Genomic DNA, 17,652 nt, shown 5'->3' on the forward strand with positions numbered 1-17,652 from the left:
CTTGGAGTTTTCCTTGCATTCTGGTTCCTAAACCTGATGGTACGTCCAGGTTATATACGGATTATCGAAAGGTAAATTCTGTCACAATGCCAGATTCGTTCCCGTTACCCAGACTAGACGACTGTATTGACACTGTTGGTGCTGCTAATTATGTAACTAAGTTGGACCTCTTAAAAGGTTTCTGGCAGGTTCTTTTAACCTCACATGCTTCTGAGATTTCTGCCTTTGTGACCCCAGACAACTTCCTACAATACTCTGTCATGGCTTTTGGGATGTGGAATGCACCAACCACTGTCCAACGACTGGTTAACTCCGTATTAGCTGGCATTCCCAATTGTAGTGCCTATCTTGATGATCTAGTGATTTATTTGTCTGAGTGGTCAGATCATGTTAACTCTAAGGGTGGTATGTGAACGTTTGGCAGCTGCATCTCTAACCCTGAACTTGGCAAAGTGCGAGTTTGGAAAGGCTACTGTTACGTATCTCGGCAAAGAGGTCGGCCATGGACAGGTGCGCCCTGTTGATGCCAAGGTCTTGGCATCTACCACCAGACGAGAGCTACGCCGCTTTTTAGGGATGATTGGCTATCACCGTAGTTTCTCTAAAAATGTATCTGCGGTAGTTGCTCATCATTTGAGTGGTCCCCTGATTGTAAGGTATCTTTTGAATCTGCTAAAACACTCTTATGTACTACCCCTGTACTTGCTGCTCCGGATTTTTAACAACCATTTAAACTTGAGGTAGATGCTAGTGCCAGAGGTGCTGTTCTACTGCATTAGGACAAGAGTGAAGTGGATCATCCTGTTTTGTTATTTTTCACGAAAATTTAACAAATGTCAGACAAATTCTGCAACCATTTGTTATTTATTTTATTTTACCTTTATTTAACCAGGTAGGCTAGTTGAGAACAAGTTCTCATTTACAACTGCGACCTGGCCAAGATAAAGCATAGCAGTGTGAACAGACAACAACACAGAGTTACACATGGAGTAAACAATAAACAAGTCAATAACACAGTAGAAAAAAAAGAAAAAAGAGTCTACATTGTGTGCAAAAGGCATGAGGAGGTAGGCGAATAATTACAATTTTGCAGATTAACACTGGAGTGATAAATGATCAGATGGTCATGTGCAGGTAGAGATACTGGTGTGCAAAAGAGCAGAAAAGTAAATAAATACAGTATGGGGATGAGGTAGGGAAATTGGGTGGGCTATTTACCGATGGACTATGTACAGCTGCAGCGATCGGTTAGCTGCTCAGATAGCAGATGTTTAAAGTTGGTGAGGGAGCTTTACCTAGCATGGACTTGTAGATGACCTGGAGCCAGTGGGTCTGGCGACGAATATGTAGCGAGGGCCAGCCGACTAGAGCATACAAGTCGCAGTGGTGGGTGGTATAAGGTGCTTTAGTAACAAAACAGATGGCACTGTGATAAACTGCATCCAGTTTGCTGAGTAGAGTATTGGAAGCTATTTTGTAGATGACGTCGCCGAAGTCGAGGATCGGTAGGATAGTCAGTTTTACTAGGGTAAGTTTGGCGGCGTGAGTGAAGGAGGCTTTGTTGCGAAATAGAAAGCTGATTCTAGATTTGATTTTGGCTTGGAGATGTTTGATATGAGTCTGGAAGGATAGTTTACAGTCTAGCCAGACACCTAGGTACTTATAGATGTCCACATATTCTAGGTCGGAACCATCCAGGGTGGTGATGCTAGTCGGGCGTGCGGGTGCAGGCAGCGAACGGTTGAAAAGAATGCATTTGGTTTTACTAGAGTTTAAGAGCAGTTGGAGGCCACGGAAGGAGTGTTGTATGGCATTGAAGCTCGTTTGGAGGTTAGATAGCACAGTGTCCAAGGAAGGGCCAGAAGTATACAGAATGGTGTCGTCTGCGTAGAGGTGGATCAGGGAATCGCCCGCAGCAAGAGCAACATCATTGATATATATACAGAGACAAGAGTCGGCCCGAGAATTGAACCCCGTGGCACCCCCATAGAGACTGCCAGAGGACCGGACAACATGCCCTCTATTGAACAAGAAGCTCTAACTTTGTTGTTAGCTCTGCAATATTTTGAAGTATATATTGGTTCCAGTGCCCTACCAGTGATCGTATACCCCACTCTTCCACCAAGGTACCTGCAACTTCCCGGACATTTCTGCAGGGAATTTGAAAAACAAATATTTCACCTTTATAGAACCAGGTAGGCCAGTTGAGAACAAGTTCTCATTTACAACTGCGACCTGGCCAAGATAAAGCAAAGCAGTGCAACAAAAACACATTTACACATGGGATAAACAAACGTACAGTCAATAATACAATAGAAAGATCTATATACAGGGTGTGCAAATGTAGTAAGATTAGGGAGGTAAGGCAATAAAGAGGCCATAGTGGCGAAATAATTACAATTTAGCATTAACACTGGAGTGATGGATGTGCGAGTAGAGATACTGGTAGTTGGGTGGGCTATTTACAGCTGGGCTGTGTACAGGTGGGCTGTGTACAGTGAAATATACCTGCTGGAGAACGTGCTACGGGTGGGTGCTGCTATGGTGACCAGTGAGCTGAGAAAAGGCGGGGCTTTACCGAGCAAAGACTTATATATGACCTGGAGCCAGTGGGTTTGGCGATGAATTTGAAGTGAGGGCCAGCCAACGACTGCGTATAGGTCGCAGTGGTGGGTAGTATATGGGGCTTTGGTGACAAAACGGATGGCGCTGTGATAGACTACATCCAGTTCGCTGAGTAGTGTTGGAGGCTAATTTGTAAACGACATCGCCGAAGTGAAGGATCGGTAGAATAGTCAGTTTTACGAGGGTATATTTGACAGCATGAGTGAAGGATGCTTTGTTGTGAAATAGGAAGCCGATTCTAGATTTAATTTTGGATTGGAGATGCTTAACTTCTTGACCCTTAAGCGGGATAATTGTCATCAGCAACCGCTGAATAGCATAGCACCTCAGTCAAATAATGTTACTAAAAATATTCATATTCATGAAATCACAAGTGCAATGTTGCAAAACACAGTTTAGCCTTTTGTTAATCCACCTGTCGTCTCAGATTTTGAAATTATGCTTTACAGCAAAAGCAATCCAAGCGTTTGTGTAAGTTTATCGATCGCATGACAAAACATGAAGTACCCTTAGCATCAGGTAGCTTGGTCACGAAAATCAGAAAAGCAATCAAATTAATTGTTTACCTTTGATGATCTTCAGATGTTTTCACTCACGAGACTCCCAGTTACACAACAAATGTTCCGTTTGTTCCATAAAGATGATTTTTATATCCAAAATAGCTATGTTTGTTTGTCGCGTTATGTTCAGAAATCCACAAGAAAGAGCGGCCACGACAACGCAGACAAAAATTCCAAATAGTTTCCATTATGTCCACAGAAACATGTCAAACGTTTTTTATAATCAATCCTGGGGTGGTTTTTAAAATATATAATCGATAATATATCAACAGCAAATGTCTTTCACAGTAGGAGAGAGGAAAACAATGGCTGTCCAAATTCTGTTGCGCAAGCAAAACTCATGTGACCACTTGACGCGATGTTATCGTTCTGGCTCATTTTTCAAAATAAAAGCCCGAAACTATGTCTGAAGACTGTTGACACCTTGAGGAAGCGATGGGAAAAGGCATCTGGTTCATATCCCTTTAAATTGAGCAAAGGGAGGCTATGGAACATGGAGTTTTCAAAATAGAAGCCACTTCCTGCTTTGATTTTCCTCAGGGTTTCGCCTGCAATATCAGTACTGTTATACTCACAGACTATATTTTGACAGTTTTGGAAGCTTTAGAGTGTTTTCTATCCAATAATAATAATAATAGGCATATATTAGCAAATGAGACTGAGGAGCTGGCCGTTTACAATGGGCACCTGTCACACTCATTTAAGCCAGCCCCACCCATCTTTTTAAGGATTCACATGTAAGGTCATGTGCTAAACAGTGAGTAGTGTAGTAAAGATTAAGATTAAAAGTGGTCAAAGTAGTAGCCTACAATAAGGAACAATTCCAGGTAAACAGTATCCAGATAAAAATATTTTATAAATATTAGATGACGCTTACCCAGACACTAAATTGATGGGTCATGTGAAAGAAATGCCATAACTCCCAGCAACATCTTGCTAAGTGGATGGGTCTCGAGAGAAGGTGTAAACGCTACAGCGAAATAGTTACTTGAAAAGTAGCAATATAAAAAATGTATATTATCAATATAAAGGAAATAATATACAGTATGTACAAGAACAATATCAATAAGGATATCAGTGATAGATGAGTTAGTTATATGCATATTAATTTGAATGGAGGCACTGCAGATAGTGATGATAACTGGGAACTCACCCCAAATGATGAACTGGTCCATCCAAACCACGCATATTTGGAGAGCCTGTTTCTGTCCTGACTTTGGTGCAGGGCATGTGATATCCATAGCCTCTTCGCCGCAAAACCCCTTGATCTTCTCAAAAACATAAGTTTGTCTAGCTGTGTCCAGTCCAGGTGGTGCTTGTCCAGGCAGACCATCTAAGGGAGGATGGATGTCAGCATTGTGCAGCAGCTGAAACCTGGTCCCGACTGAGTCCGAACGCTCCTTGGCGATAACAACAGGCTCCAGAGCATCGAAATAACAAAAAAAATGTAGAGTACATTACAACATCAATTCACCTCCCAAGTTTAGATAAGAAGAATAACCTCTTACAATGCAATGAAAATGATATTCACCTGAAGTGCTGGTACTGCTTCATCTGTGGCAGCGGCCTGAAGTACGGAGTCAGGTGTTGTTGCCAGTCGTAGCTTTCACCAGCTCCATACCATCCTCCAGTCCAACCAGCTGTGAGATGTTGACACCTGTCTAGCACATTGGCCGATCTGAAGACCTGATAGTTGTTTATCTGGCACTGCCAGCATATGTCTGTCCTGGGCTTAGTGCTTGAGATGTGGGGCAGATATTTTCTCTACAGATTCCCGAATGAAGACAGCCTGACTACACATACCTCTGGAAAATACACAAGTAATGTGAGATCAATAAATGTAGTGCCAATCATGTTGGAGGTCAATTAAATAATCCAAATGTGTTGTTTATGCTTTACATACCAACTGTTGTCATCGATTCCTTGTAGAGACGTCACACTGCTGCTTTTGTCACATGGGATGGCAGCAGCTTTCCACCAAAGTCTTTGTGTCCTGGGTGGCATCCTGGTAATACTATTGCATTATCTTCTGCGTAGTTGTTGATGAAGTTCACAACTTGCTGCAAGTCCTCATGCTTCACATGTAACCTGTGCTTGCTTGGGGCAGCTCTTTTTTTGATGGGAGGCATTAGACCATTCTCCTTGTATGACTAGTGGGGGAGAGTCAGCCGTGTTCTACTGATGTTGAAAGACAAATTCCAGATATATAGTAATATTTTAGACAATAGATAGCCGCAATCAACGTCAAACATACCTGGCTAACTTGATGGGTTATGTAATAATCTGGTGAAGTGGAGTCTTTTGTTTAGACATGCTAGCTAAACAATGAACCATAATCACAATCCATAGTGTACTATCAATACACACTGATTGTAATAATTAGCTAAAGTTAGCCAAATAGGTTAACTTAGCTAGCTAATATTAGGCTATAACTAGAAATGCATATGGAATTCTGAGATAACATTACTACACACAGATCATACATGTAATGTTAGCTAGTGAGCCAGCCATCTAACGTCAGCTAGCTAGCTAACAGTAAGCATAAACTTGCAATGAAAACCACTTTCTGACAAAATTACAGTGGTGTAAAGTACTTTAAGTAAAAATATTTTTATATTTAGTCTTTTTTGGGGGGTATCTGTACTTTACTTTACTATTTATATTTTTGTCATCTTTTACTTCACTACATTCCTAAAGACAATTATGTACTTTTTACTCCATACATTTCCCCTGACACCCAAAAGTACTCGTTACATTTTGACAGGAAATGGTCCAATTCACACACTTGTCAAGAGAACATCATTGGTCATCCCTACTGTCTCTGATCTGGCGTACTCACTAAACACAAACGCTTCATTTGTAAATGATGTCTGTGTTGGAGTGTGCCCATGGCCATCCGTCAAATATATATTTTTTAAAGAGTCAGAATGGCACAATTGTCCTCTAGAAAGTAGTCAATCACAACTTTTCCCCACTGATCTTGATAGCGCCTGCTAAATTCAGTGCAGCAATGTTATTGAGAGCAGTAGCAACATATTTGCAGATCTCCATGGCTAACATTATATCTTTAGTAAAAACGGCATTAGAAAGGATTATCTATGCATAACGAGCAGCTTATTTTATAGACACAAGATGCTACACCGCAGACCAATCTGAAACTCATCTCTCGGCATGTCCAGTCGACTCATTATCTAAGCCAATAATGGCTAGTGAGAAGGTTCCTGTCTTTTTCTGTGGCTGAACCAACTAGGCTCGTAATTTAACAAACTTATTCATATTTACAGATGGTATACAAGTTTGTTATTAAGCCACACGAAAGTTCAAATGTTCCAGAAGGCATTTCTGCCAAAAAACGCATTTTGATAAAAATAAGTTCAAATGCTCTCCTGTGTAGTCGTGACTTGCAACATACGCCTAGTTTCCTGAAACGAGTCACATATGAAAATCATAACTGGCACGCAAATTGGTAGAAATGGTAAGATAAATTGGTACTATAAAAGGAAAATGTTGCAGACCACTGGTGTAGCCAGTAGCCTATTACAGGAAACTTCAGAAGCATAATTCTGCCAAGGCCAGCAGCAGTACGAGAAGGAGGGTCGGAAATATTTTTTCTTCTGGTTAGCCTATCTTGATATCTGGCTCCCTCGAGTCATTTCTGTGTCTTAATTATTTAATCAAACAGCCTTAGACAAGTTCAGTACATATAGTAGATTTTATTAAAACACTGAGGGTGTATCTGGAAAAATACACGTTTGAACATTTTGACCAATCGATTAGTCAAACAAAAAGACTACTCTTGTTTGACAACCCTAGTAAAAATGCAGGAAATTTGCTTTAGATATCCAGGTTATGTCCCCCCCACTTCTAAAACCAAAGTTGCGCCCCTGGATATTAAGCTATATGTATTTACATTAGGCTATAGCCTACAAAAAGCTATACCACATAGTCGTAGGACTATTAGGCCTATTCTTGTTGTTCCTTCAGCACCAGACATCGGTTAAACTTCTTTAATATCCTTATCCTGGCACAAAATTACATCTCATCAAGATCTGTTGCCTAATAGTCATACTCGTCACTTATTATTATTACAAATAGAAGATTATCACCTCCCAGAATGGTGCTTGTTTAGTAAAGTTAGATCAAAGCTGAATCAATGTCTCGCAAGATCACATCATGATTAATTAGTATTTTAAATAAAATGTAATTGTATTTGTCATATGTGCCCTATACACCTGGTGTGGACTTTACCGTGAAATGTATGCTAATAAGCCATTCCATATGATGCAGAGTGAAAAAAATATATAGAATAGTAACACGAGGAATAAAATACACAATCATTGGAAACTGAATATAATACCATCACATAGTAAGCCTATAACGTTACTGTTACACCAAAAACACCTCATTTCGAGTGAGATTTTAGAATGGTTAGCTGAAACTGAAAAGTCACAGAAAAATGATAATGTGCCAAAACTCAGAGCGAAATGGAAAAAGGCATCTTCTGCCCCCAGTTGAATCCTCTTCCAAATCAGGAAGTAGAACTGTCCCACTTAATAAATAAGAAAATAAGTAATTTTAATTCAGATCAAAATGTGAAAATAGACCCAAAACGTTTCAAAACAAATCAGAGGGTACAATATATTTATTTTTGTCCAAATCACCTAGTCTGGCTTTGGGGGCTTTCTCTACTATCACCTGAAAATTTAAGAAATGCCCCAGCCAGTCAGATGAGCAAAACTACATTATTGAAATGCTTACCAATTCTCAAAGCAATACACATTTAAAAAAAGAGAGGTTGGATATGTGTCAATTTAGTAAGATAGCTAACAGGTTTCTAGTTGGCTCACGCTAGCTAGCAAGGTAGCTAACTGTCTAGAATGACAGTGTAAAACGTGAATCAAAAACTATTTCCTAAAGCTATTTCCAAAGATGTTATTATAGATGCTAATGTTGTGCAGTGGTTCTTCCTTTAAAAGTTTTGAGCTTATGCCGTGACCGTTTGTGGTAGATGGTGGCAGATTGTGGTAAATTGTGTCATTCTGGCAACAATGGCTGACACTTAAATAACATGCCATAGAATTCTGCGGCACCCCGCAAGCTGTGCTGCAGTATGCCGCAACTTTTAAAGGAAGAACAACTGTAGCTAATACTAAAATTGTCTATCTACTGAAGACCCCTTCTTTGATATTGTGTATTCTGTGGGTTACAGCCGATGATTGAAATATACACTCGATTACTGATAGGGGGCGCTGTGTTGAAGCCACCATGCCTCATCTTGGCACTCCCCCACCATTGTAAAACATATTTTGGAAGATATAGAAATGCATTTATTCATGTGTACATTCGTTTATGCCACATTTATTCTATAACAGACACCAAAATTCAAACATTTAAATTACACTGGGTGTACAAAACATTAAAGAACACCTTCCTAATATTGAGTTGCACCCCTTTTCCCCTCAGAACAGCCTCAATTTGTCGGGGCATTGACTTCAAGGTGTTGAATGCATTACACAGGGATGCTGGCCCATGTTGACTCCAATGCTTCCCACAGTTGTGTCAAGTTGGCTGGATGTCCTTTAGAAGGTGGACCATTCTTGATACACATGGGAAACTGTTGAGTGTGAAAAATCCAGCAGCGTTGCAGTTCACACACTCAAACTGGTGCGCCTGGCACCTACTACCATACCCAGTTCAAAGGCACTTAAATCTTTTGTCTTGCCCATTCACCCTCTGAATGCCACACATACACAATCCATGTCTCAATTGTCTCAATGCTTAAAAATCCTGCAGAAATAACTCCGCGATTTCCTGGTTTCTAAAATTCTAATAGTTTGCCTAATTTCAGTTTATTTGACAAAGCAAGCAAATAATGTTTAGAGAATCATTGTACCATCTAAACTGATGTGAAACATACTTTCCATAACCACGAATGTTGTATTTTCAGCTGTTTGAATTTGGTGTACAAAACCGAATGGGAAGCATAGAAATAGTGCACATAGAACATATTTACTGCTTTTTACACTTGTTTTCAATGAGAATGACAGATCTATAACACACCTTTCCATGTGAATTTGGCCGGGTCACCCAAAAAGTGCCACTACACAACACAACACTAAACAACACATTAATTGTACTATAACGGTAACAAACGATGCTCACAAACTGTTAGGGCCTACATAAAGCTGTCCCAACAGCAGAGCTTTCTTTTCAGCACCATGGAGTGCATCCTTACCACCGCTACACCTGGCTATCAGAGGAGCCTTATTTAGCAGAAAAGCAGTTCCTTCAGCCTCATTTACTGCCTTTTTAAAAACCATAGCTGATATGGCTGACTTGCTTAAACAAATGCGGTTTCTACTGACTGTACAATTGAGATGTACAAACTGTACATTGAGATGTACAAACTATAGTTTTTTCAAGTTGGTAGGGCTATTTTCCCAATAATTGTTTACAGACAGATTATTTCACTAATAACTCACTGTATCACAATTCAAGTGGGTCAGAAGTTTACATACACTGAGTTGACTGTGCCTTTAAACAGCTTGGAAAATTACAGAAAATTATGTAATGGCTTCAGCTTCTGATAGGCTAATTGACATCATTGAGTCAATTGGAGGTGTACCTGTGGATGCATTTCAAGGCCTACCTTCAAACTCAGTGTCTCTTTGCTTGACATCATGGGAAAATCAAAAGAAATCAGCCAAGACAACGGAAAACAATTGTAGACCTCCACAAGTCTGGTTCATCCTTGGGAGCAATTTCCAAATGCCTGAAGGTACCAAGTTCATCTGTACAAACGACACCATGGGACCATGCAGCAGTCATACCGCTCAGGAAGGAGATGCGTTCTGTCTCCTAGAGATGAATGTACTTTGGTGCGAAAAGTACAAATCAATCCCAGAACAACAGCAAAGGACCCTGTGAAGATGCTGGAGGAAACAGGTAAAAGTATCTATATCCACAGTAAAAACGAGTCCTATATCGACATCACCTGAAAGGCCGCTCAGCAAGGTAGAAGCCACTGCTCCAAAACCGCCATGAAAAGCCAGACTACAGTTTGCAACTGCACATGGGGACAAAGATCATACTTTTTGGAGAACTGTCCTCTGGTCTGATGAAACAAAAATACAACTGTTTGGCCACAATGACTATCGTTATGTTTGGAGGAAAAAGGGAGAGGCTTGCAAGCCAAAGAACACCATCCCAACCGTGAAGCACGGGGGTGGCAGAATCATGTTGTGGGGGTGTTTTGCTGCAGGAGGGACTGGTGCACTTCACAAAATAGATTGGTCACAAATGGGTCTTCCAAATGGACAATCACCCCAAGCAAACTTTCAAAGTTGTGGAAAAATGGCTTAAGAACCACAAAGTCAAGGTATTGGAGTGGCCATCACAAAGCCCTGACCTCAATCTTATAGAACATTTGTGGGCAGAACTGAAAAAGCATGTGCGAGCAAGGAGGCCTACAAACCTGACTCAGTTACACCAGCTCTGTCAGGGGGAATGGGTCAAAATTCACCCAACGTATTGTGGAAAGCTTGTGGAAGGCTACCCGAAACGTTTGATCCAAGATAAACAATTTAAAGGCTATGCTACCAAATACTAATTGAGTGTATGTAAACTTCTGACCCACCGGGGATGTGATGAAAGAAATAAAATCAGAAATAAATCATTCTCTTTACTATTATTCTGACATTTCACATTCTTAAAATAAAGTGGTGATCTTAATTAGTACGACAACATCCGGTGAAATCGGAGTGCGCCAAATTCAAAACACAAAATCGTAATATTAAACATTCATGAAAATACAATTGTCCTACATCATTTAAAAGCTTAACTTCTTGTTAATCCAGCTGTGTTGTCAGATTTCAAAAAGGCTTTACGGTGAAAGCATACCATGCGATTATCTGAGGACACCGCCCCACACACAAAAGCATTAAAAACATTTTCCAAACCAGCACAGGCATTACAAAAGTCAGAAATAGCGATAAAATAAGTCACTTACCTTTGAATATCTTCCTCTGTTTGCAATCCCAAGGGTCCCATCAACACATCAAATGGTTGTTTTGTTCGATAAAGTCCTTCTTTATATCCCAAAAAAGTCAGTTTAGTTGGCGCATTTTATTCAGAAATCCACCCGTTCAACATGCATACAAAGGAATCCCAAAAGTTACCAATAAACTTAATCCAAACAAGTCAAACATCGTTTCTAATCAATCCTCAGTACCCTGATATGTAACTAAAGGATAACATTTAAGACGGAGAATAGTATGTTCATTACCGGAGATAAATAACGAAATGCGCGCCGTCATCCACACGCGCCACTAGAGTCAAAATGAGAGCCACCTAGAAAAACTAAAAATTCGAGCTATTTTTTCAACAAACAAGCCTGAAACACTTTTGAAAGCCTGTTGACATCTAGTGGAAGCCATAGGAACTGCAATCTGGGAGGTATTCCTTTTTCCATAGAAAGGCATTTTAAATGGTGGTCACCTCAACAAAAAAACAATTCCGGATGGAATTGGGTTTTCGCCTAACATATCAGTGCTGTTATACTCACAGACATTATGTTAACAGTTTTGGAAACTTCAGAGTGGTTTCTATCCAATACTACCAATTATATGCATATCCTAGCTTCTGGGCCTGAGTAACAGGCAGTTTACTTTGGAAACGTCAGTCATCCGAATTTCCAAACACTGCCCCCGGCCCTCAAGTAGCTAACTGACCTAAGACAGGGAATTTTTACTAGGATTAAATGTCAAGAATTGTGAAAAACTGAGTTTGGCTAAGGTGTATGCAAACGTCCTACTTCAACTGTATCTCCCTGGCATATTACATAATATATGTAGCAGCATAGAAGACATTTTTGGAATCACCCTGTTGTGCTGCGCTCAATTGAACAGGAAAGTGGCGCGGCGGTCCTTGTGGGCCAATTTTGTCATTAGTCTGGCATTTATGGTGCTTTCAAGACAACTGGGAACAAGGTTGAATCATGAAGTCAGTGATCTTCTAGTCGGAGCTCTAGAAAGAGTCCCTAGTTCCCGACTTGGAATCCCTAGTTGTATGACCGTTCAAAACGTATTTTCCTAGTCGGAGCTAGTTTTTTTCAGAGTTCGCCGTTGTCTTGAATGCGTCAGAAGACATGCTGTATTGACAACATGGCCAATGTATTCAACCTTTTCTTGCCCATGGTGTTGAATGTTTATCCTTTTAAGGTCCCGTTCTGTGAGCATGTGTGGCCTACCACTTTGACATTTTCACTTCACAATAACAGCACTTACAATTGACCGGGGCAGCTCTAGTAGGGCAGACATTTGAGGAACTCACTTGTTGGAATGACATCCTATGACATTGACACGTTGAAAGTAACTGAGGTCTTCAGTAAGGCCATTCTACTGCCAATGTTTGTCTATGGAGATTGCATGGCTGTGTGCCCGATTTTATACACCTGTCAGCAACCGGTGTGCTGAAATAGCTGAATCTACATATTTGAATGGGTGTTCACATACTTTTGGAAATATAGTGTATATTTGTACAGTAGAGATCATGTTTTAAGATTCACACAGTCTAATTTCTAATTTGTTAATTTTGTAAAGTTTTAAACTTTTAATGGTCTTCAAGAAACTTAATAATTAATTAACCAATAATGTTAACTGTGCAACTGACCCTTTTTACAATTTGTTTGTTGAAGGCTATGCGAAGTGGATAGCGGATGACGCTGAATTGCTCTGGGTGAAAAATCGCGGAAGGAAGACAGGGTGTTGCGGCAGGTGCCGCTTCTCATACGAATGCTGTTATTTTGTCGAAAACATCAGGTGTACGCTGACCCCAGCGAAGTAAATCACGCAAAGAGTTAAAGCACAATGATGTGTTTAATCTCCAGTACTTTGCCATGATTGTCAGTTATGTAGCTGCTCTACTGATAATCTCAGTGTGTCCTTGCTGGGATGACACAATCAATCTACTGTTGGGGAATGCCAACACCAAACACATTGGTTCACCGTTCCACGGGAGCGGACAGCACACCATAATGTTCTGAATAATGGCCAAGTCTACCTCGCTCCCTATTCTACTGAACCGCTTAGGCTTAACAAACACAAGTCCAATATATATCGGAAACTGTTAAACTACCTGTTCACTACCCTCCTGCCTAACATCACCGAGCCAGCCTCAACCCTGGGCCTAACATCACCGAGCCAGCGATACTCACCGGAGTGGAAAGCAGTGGGTGGCCTCGTCCACTGATCGTCGCCGCTGTGTAAGTGGGTGAGTGCTGTGGTCCCATGGTTTCTCTCGACTCACCCAGCTCCAGGATAGATTTTGACTCTTCAAACACACCCAAGTCGTTATATGTGATCCCTGACTCTGCTTCTGGTACGCAAGCTGTTTTAATTAGTTCCCTGCATCCAGTGCAGGCGGGAGGGATTGTTAATTGCGCTACCGAACTGCCCCTAATTAAAACAAAACAAAACGTCCTAAACCCAGCCGTCAGAAAACACCGAAAATGTAACTTTTCTCAATGTGTCAATCAGTCTCGAGTCATCTGGTACCCACGAGCTAAGCCCAAGGGACTACTAGGGGGGCACTTGAACATTCGTAGTGTCATTCCAAAAAGTGATCAAATTCAACATCTACTCACAGACTCCAACCTTGACTTCCTCTGCCTCTCAGAGACATGGCTCCATAAAAACTCTCCATCTGCTGCTTTGATTGTGCCTGGCTACAATGTTTTCAGGAGAGACAGGATTGAAGGAAGAGGAGGGGGTGTGATGATTTACGTTAAAGAACATATCCGATGTAAACAAATTGAGTGGTCATGTGATAATGAACTAGAATGTATTGGCCTGAACGTTACACTGTCTCCCCAAATGTCTTTTACCCTTATTGGAATGTATGGGCCACCTTCCACCAAAAGTGCATTTTTTGATCAGTTTAACATGCTTAGGGAATGTGACTTTGGGAAAGAGGTCATCTTAATGGGAGATTTTAATATTAATTATGAAGACAAGTCTTGTCGGAAAACCCTCAAATGGATCACTAATACCTTTGACCTTACACAGCTAGTTAAAGGACCAATCAGGGTGACTTGTTGCTCTAAAATACAGATTGATTTGGTGTTCAGTAATAAACCAGACAGATTGACTAAATCATTCAATATGGTTACTGGGCTATGTGATCATAATCTGACACTTATAGCCAGAAAGCTGTCTAAGAGCAGGTTTAACCTCTCTACTGTTAGAAAGCTGGATCAACTAAGAATACCTAAGAGTGAATTAAACTATTTTGAAAACGCAACTAAGGGAATTAACTGGAATGACCTCTTGTCCTATACAGATGTGGAAGCTGATAGTCAGGTTTTTCTATCCACAATCCAGACTACAATAAATGGTTTCCTAAAGAAAATCAAATCCAAACCAGGCCAAAAAACAATCTTCCTTGGCTGAATGGAGAAATCTGGAAATGGATGAAAGAACGAGATTATGCTCTAAAAATAGCCCTAACATCCAAATTAGAGCATGACAGACGTAGGTTTACCATGTTGAGAAATAAGGTGATGAAAGAAATCAGAGGCCATGGCAAACATTTTTATTAACATAAATTGATCTGGGAGAATCTAAAAAAGTTAACAGGGAAAGACCATAGTAACACTGCAAAAAGACTAGAAATCATGGTAAATAACAATCTAACACAGGATGCAGTCGAAATAGCAATAAACTTCAATTCCTACTTGATTGACTGTCAGGGTACTGACACAGAACCCCTCCACTGGTTTCTTGGCCTCAGTGCTAGTGAATGACACTCAACCAGTCTTCATCATAAGGGAGGTTTCTGAGTCAAAGGTGATTAGCTCACTAAAGAACTCTAAAGCCAAAGATGTGTTTGGGCTGGACTCTACCTTTCTTAAAAACTACAAAGAGTCACTCATTGCCCCCATTACTAAGGTCACCAACACATCTATTGGTCTCGGGGTGTTTCCAAGGGTATGGAAATTGGCCATAATAACGGCCATCTTTAAATCAGGCGACCCTGCTGACGTGAGTAACTACAGGCCCATTAGTATACTACCTGTGGTGTCAAAGGTTGTTGAAAAGTGTGTAGCAGAACAACTGATTGCCCACCTCAAAAACAGCCCCTTCACATTACACTCCATGCAGTTTGGCTTCAGAGCGAAACACTCCACAGAAACGGCCAACTGCTTTCTTCTGGAAAATGTGAAGTCCAAGATGGACAAAGGGGGTGTTGTTGGGGCTGTGTTTCTGGACCTAAGGAAGGCTTTTGATACCGTTAACCATGAGATTCTCATCACAATTTTATCCAAGTTAACTTTTCCCCCCGATGCCGTGAGATGGATGAAATCATACCTTGAAGGCAGAACTCAGTTTGTCAGAGTGAGCAATGAGCTGTCGCCCACTCTTAGCTATGATGTGGGCGTGCCCCAAGGGTCAATACTGGGGCCCCTCCTGTTCAGCCTGTACATTAATGATCTGCCTTCTGTCTGTACTGGGTCTGAAGTTCAAATGTATGCAGATGATACAGTGATATATGTGCATGCAAAGAGCAAACAACAAGCTGCACAAGAACTCACTACTGTAATGGTCCAGGTTACAAAGTGGCTCAGTTACTCGTGTTTGCATGTTCATCACAAAGAGGGCAACAGATGCTACTGAGCCAGATGTCTATGTGTCAGGGGAGAAGCTCCAGGTGGTATCTGATTTTAAGTGCCTTGGCATCATACTTGATTCCAACCTCTCTTTTAAAAAGCATGTGAAAAAGGTCATTCAAATAACCAAATTCAACCTAGCTCATTTCCGATTTATACGACATTGTTTGACTACAGAGGTTATAAAACTGTACTTCAAATCTATGATACTTCCCCACTTAACATACTGCTTGACTAGTTGGGCCTAAGCTTGCTGTACAACATTACAACCTATTCAGTCTCTACAAATAGGCTCTCAAAGTGCTTGATAGGAAGCCCAATAGCCATCATCACTGTTACATCCTCAGAAAGCATGAGCTCCTGAGTTGGGGAAATCTTGTGCAATACACCGACGCATGTCTTGTATTCAAGATCCTAAATGGCCTGACTCCCCCTCCACTCAGCATTTTTGTTAAACAGAAAACCCAAACATATGGCAACAGATCCACAAGGTCTGCCATGAGAGGTGACTGTATAGTTCCCTTAGGGAAAAGCACCTTTAGTAAATCCTCTTTCTCTGTGAGAGCTTCCCATGTCTGGAATACACTGCCATCAGACACACATAACTGCACAACATATCACACTTCCACAAAATGCATGAAGACATGGCTAAAGGTCATTCAGATTTGTGAACATAATCCCTAGCTCTGTATTGCCGCTTTCCATGTTGTCTGTAGCTTGTGAGGTGTGGAAACACTTGCTTTTATGAATTTTGTCTTGCTGCTTTTTGTTCTTTGCTGCTCTGTCTGTATGCAACGTCTTGCTTGTCCTATGTTGCACTGCGTGTGCTCACTGCTCAATGAGTATCTACAGTGGGGCAAAAAAGTATTTAGTCAGCCACCAATTGTGCAAGTTCTCCCACTTAAAAAGATGAGAGAGGCCTGGTATTTTCATCATAGGTACACTTCAACTATGACAGACAAAATACATTTTAAAAATCCAGAAAATCACATTGTAGGATTTTTAATGAATTTATTTGCAAATTATGGTGGAAAATAAGTATTTGGTCAATAACAAAAGTTTATCTCAATACTTTGTTATATACCCTTTGTTGGCAATGACAGTGGTCAAATGTTTTCTGTAAGTCTTCACAAGGTTTTCACACACTGTTGCTGGTATTTTGGCCCATTCCTCCATGCAGATCTCCTCTAGAGCAGTGATGTTTTGGGGCTGTTGCTGGGCAACACGGACTTTCAACTCCCTCCAAAGATGTTCTATGGGGTTGAGATCTGGAGACTGGCTAGGCCACTCCAGGACCTTGAAATGCTTCTTACAAAGCCACTCCTTCGTTGCCCGGGCGGTGTGTTTGGGATCATTGTCATGCTGCAAGACCCAGCCACGTTTCATCTTCAATGCCCTTGCTGATGGTAGGCTTTGTTACTTTGGTCCCAGCTCTCTGCAGGTCATTCACTAGGTCCCCCCGTGTGGTTCTGGGATTTTTGCTCACCGTTCTTTTGATCATTTTGACCCACGAGGTGAGATCTTGCGTGGAGCCCCAGATCGAGGGAGATTATCAGTGGTCTTGTATGTCTTCCATTTCCTAATAATTGTTCCCACAGTTGATTTCTTCAAACCAAGCTGCTTACCTATTACAGATTCAGTCTTCCCAGCCTGGTGCAGGTCTACAATTTTGTTTATGGTGTCCTTTGACAGCTCTTTGGTCTTGGCCATAGTAGAGTTTGGAGTGTGACTGTTTGAGGTTGTGGACAGGTGTCTTTTATACTGATAACAAGTTCAAACAGGTGCCATTAATAGAGGTAACAA

The 17,652-nt window shown here is 41.0% G+C and overlaps 1 protein-coding gene across 6 annotated transcripts in view; it reads right to left on the reverse strand.

Moving 5' to 3' along the window:
* LOC112218366 (G protein pathway suppressor 2) overlaps positions 1-13,532 on the reverse strand; it is a 35,664-nt gene extending 22,132 nt beyond the window's left edge. For 4 of the 6 annotated variants that reach the window (XM_042301357.1, XM_042301359.1, XM_042301356.1 and 1 more), the window contains exon 1: positions 4,339-4,533. In XM_042301357.1, the coding sequence (XP_042157291.1) occupies positions 4,339-4,518 (180 nt within the window). In that variant the 5' untranslated portion in view covers positions 4,519-4,533. Of the gene's footprint in view, positions 1-4,338; positions 4,546-13,398 lie in introns of those variants that run through there. The other 2 variants (XM_024379090.2, XM_042301360.1) reach the window with 2 other exon arrangements.
* Positions 13,533-17,652: the final 4,120 nt, after the last annotated feature.

The sequence above is a fragment of the Oncorhynchus tshawytscha genome, linkage group LG19 (assembly GCF_018296145.1).
Source record: "Oncorhynchus tshawytscha isolate Ot180627B linkage group LG19, Otsh_v2.0, whole genome shotgun sequence".
In the NCBI taxonomy this organism is placed as follows: Eukaryota; Metazoa; Chordata; class Actinopteri; order Salmoniformes; family Salmonidae; genus Oncorhynchus; species Oncorhynchus tshawytscha.